The sequence below is a fragment of the Gossypium raimondii genome, chromosome 5 (assembly GCF_025698545.1).
Source record: "Gossypium raimondii isolate GPD5lz chromosome 5, ASM2569854v1, whole genome shotgun sequence".
In the NCBI taxonomy this organism is placed as follows: domain Eukaryota; kingdom Viridiplantae; phylum Streptophyta; class Magnoliopsida; order Malvales; family Malvaceae; genus Gossypium; species Gossypium raimondii.
The window spans coordinates 54,546,640-54,549,443 of NC_068569.1; the positions used below are offsets into that span (position 1 = coordinate 54,546,640).

Genomic DNA, 2,804 nt, shown 5'->3' on the forward strand with positions numbered 1-2,804 from the left:
GTCATCCCACCTTCTTTATTTAAAATAAATATTAGACTTGTGAGTTTTAATTGTGCATGAATATGAATAGGTGGTTCAAAATATAGATAATTGCACTTTATTAAAATCTATTTTTAAAAATAACCAACAATGATTAATCAAATACTTCGGTTAACACATGAGTTGGACAGGTTTATCCGGCATCTCGAGTAACTACGTTGAGAAGGGAGATCTACTGATCAGTGTTAAAAGGATATTAAATGAATAGGTAATTTACCTATGTATCTTTTACATTGATCATTTACCATCCATTCAGGAATCGCTAATTTACGACCAAGTTGAGACATGCAAGGGACTGATCCTTAGTTAGATTTCCAAATAAAATAGTTTAAATTGTTAAGATATTTTTATTAGTCTTCGTCTTATTATTAAAAATATTAAGAGGATATTAATAACATCTTGTTTTACATTGGTAAGTTTTAACTTCATAATAACTCGCTCGTAGATCAATCTTTGAGAAAACTCTAGCTCCAATTAGCTGATCAAAAAAGTTCTCAATCCTGGGCAACTTAATATGGTCACTTTTTTTAGCTGCCTATAATCAATACATAATCGGAGGGTCTCATCCTTCTGCTTAACAAACAATATTGGTGCACCCGAGGTGAAACACTTGATCCGATGAACTCATTATCTAACAGTTCTTGCAGCTGAACTTTCAACTCCTTTACCTCTCTGGATTGATTCTATACAGCACACTTGATATAGGAGCGATCCTCAAGTGACATCAATAGAGGACTTCACGTCTCAATTTAGGTCCATTTGTTAGCGTTGTTATAATTCTTTTGTTAAATTTGTTGGCTTGCCATTTTGAAATTAAAAATATACTTACTCGGTATCCAAGGAGCAAAAAATTACATTGTAATTGACTAGAATTTAGTAGAGAATTTTGATGGTGTTAATAATCCTTTGAAATTGCATCAGCGTTTTAATTAGAATAACATATTTAGACTAACTAAAGACATTATAAGAATTCAGGTGCCAACTTAAAGTATAGAGCTTCAATTTCAAATTTGAGTGAAATATAGAGATAAACTTGAAATTTAACCAATTTTATATAATAATAATAATAATAATAAAATATGCCTTACTATTGCACCCAACACTTTTGTATCTAGTTGAGGCTTTTATAAAGATATAGATATAGACACAGACATAGACATTTTTTTATTAATTCACACAATCTTGTGTATATATATTATTACAGAAAAGTAAAGAAAAAGGAGAAACAAGGCACACAATGTTGAATAGGAAAGGTAGAAGTGGCTGTCAAATTTATTTAATAGTATTATAAATATAAAGAAGTAGACAGCCTCCATGGGTCACACAGCATAAACCGATAGAGATAAGCATGGAGCAATATATGATTTACTTGCAACCGCTCCACATGATTTGTGCTGTCAGGTTTAGAGATCCATCTGCATTTGCATGGATATGAGCTTCTGCGGAAAATGCACCCCCACATGATACGGGCAAGTTGTCAGAGCTCTCGTAGGGCTGAAGGATGCTCACTATATCCTCCCAAACAATATGGTTTTCGGTCGGAATGAGCTTAGTAGCCACCTGATATATAGTTTAATTAATTAATTTCTTCTGCTACAAAATCAAAATAAATGAAAAATATACTGATTAATTAATACCTTACAATCAGTGGTCCAAAGAATAATCCACTTCACCCTAACAACATCATACACCAGGCCTCCGTACAGACCGTCGACTACCATATTCTGCGCAAATGGAGTGGGTAATGAATCTTTTTTAATCGTTACCGGAGCACCTTGGTAATTCGAATAAGTCAAGCTCGCAAGGCAGTCATCAGAACCATTCTTAAGCTCACCTTTTACCACTATATGACTAGCCATTTTTAACTCCTTTTTTTAGTTCACTCTCCTTCTATTCTGCTTCATATCTACCTCCACACACATATTTATACACAACCTTCTAGCATTACAAGTAAGACTTTTAAATTTAAATATGGTAACAAAGTCATTTTATTTTATATGTGTAAATATCAAATATGGCCCAGGCTTAGTTTTACCATTTTTAATATTTCTAATATTTATTACGAAAAGTTCAAATATAATGAGTGTCCGATGGTACTTTGAAAATATATTGGGACATAATTTAATTACATTGAAGACAAAAGCTCCTTAGTTAGAGGGATATTATTGCCATCATGTATATTTCGCCAACAATTTTTATTTCAAGTAGTCATCTTATTTAAAATTTAGACCTGAATAACAACAAAAGCCTTATGGTTAGGAGGTTTCTTTTATTTTAATAATTCTTTTTATTTAAATATTATTTATAAAGACTAAAGACTTGGAAGCGAATTAAAAATAGTATCGTGCTACTTTAAAAGACTAAAGACACAAGTAAATAGATTTTGGCAGAAGCTTAGAAAAAAATATATCCACAAGCTCAAATAAAATTTCCCTATCGAGTTATCACTCCAGTAGTATTTTAAAAGTCATTTTAATCTGGTATTGCCATAAACCACCTTTAACAATAAGCCAGGGAGGCTACAAATAAACATTCAAAATCACAAAATAATCATCACAAATTCCGCTGTATTCCTAGACTACACCAAAATTCCGCTATATGCATAATAACCCACTTCGCAACTAACTTGGCGAACTCCTAACGTTGTTCCTCTAGGCGCAGTCTTTCCTCAAATACCTAAAAAAATAACAAACCTTGTAAGTACAAGAGTACTTAGTTAGCTCTTTAACCATGCATTGATGGATACTTTGCAAATCTTATATGAA

The 2,804-nt window shown here is 32.1% G+C and overlaps 1 protein-coding gene across 1 annotated transcript; it reads right to left on the reverse strand.

Annotated features, from left to right (window-relative positions):
* Positions 1–1,180: 1,180 nt before the first annotated feature.
* Positions 1,181–1,947, reverse strand: LOC128041268 (uncharacterized). Its single transcript, XM_052630932.1, has 2 exons — positions 1,677–1,947; positions 1,181–1,599 (listed from the first exon to the last, which is right to left on the reverse strand). Exons 1-2 carry the CDS (start codon positions 1,896–1,898, stop codon positions 1,405–1,407), a joined length of 417 nt encoding a protein of 138 aa, XP_052486892.1. The 5' UTR covers positions 1,899–1,947; the 3' UTR covers positions 1,181–1,404.
* Positions 1,948–2,804: the final 857 nt, after the last annotated feature.

Coding starts and splice junctions, on each gene's coding strand:
- LOC128041268 (XM_052630932.1), bottom strand. CDS start 1,898: ATGGCTAGTCATATAGTGGTAAAAGGTGAGCTTAAGAATGGTTCTGAT. Junction 1,600..1,676: donor TTTGGACCACTGATTGTAAG/GTATTAATTAAT, acceptor ACTATATATCAG/GTGGCTACTAAGCTCATTCC.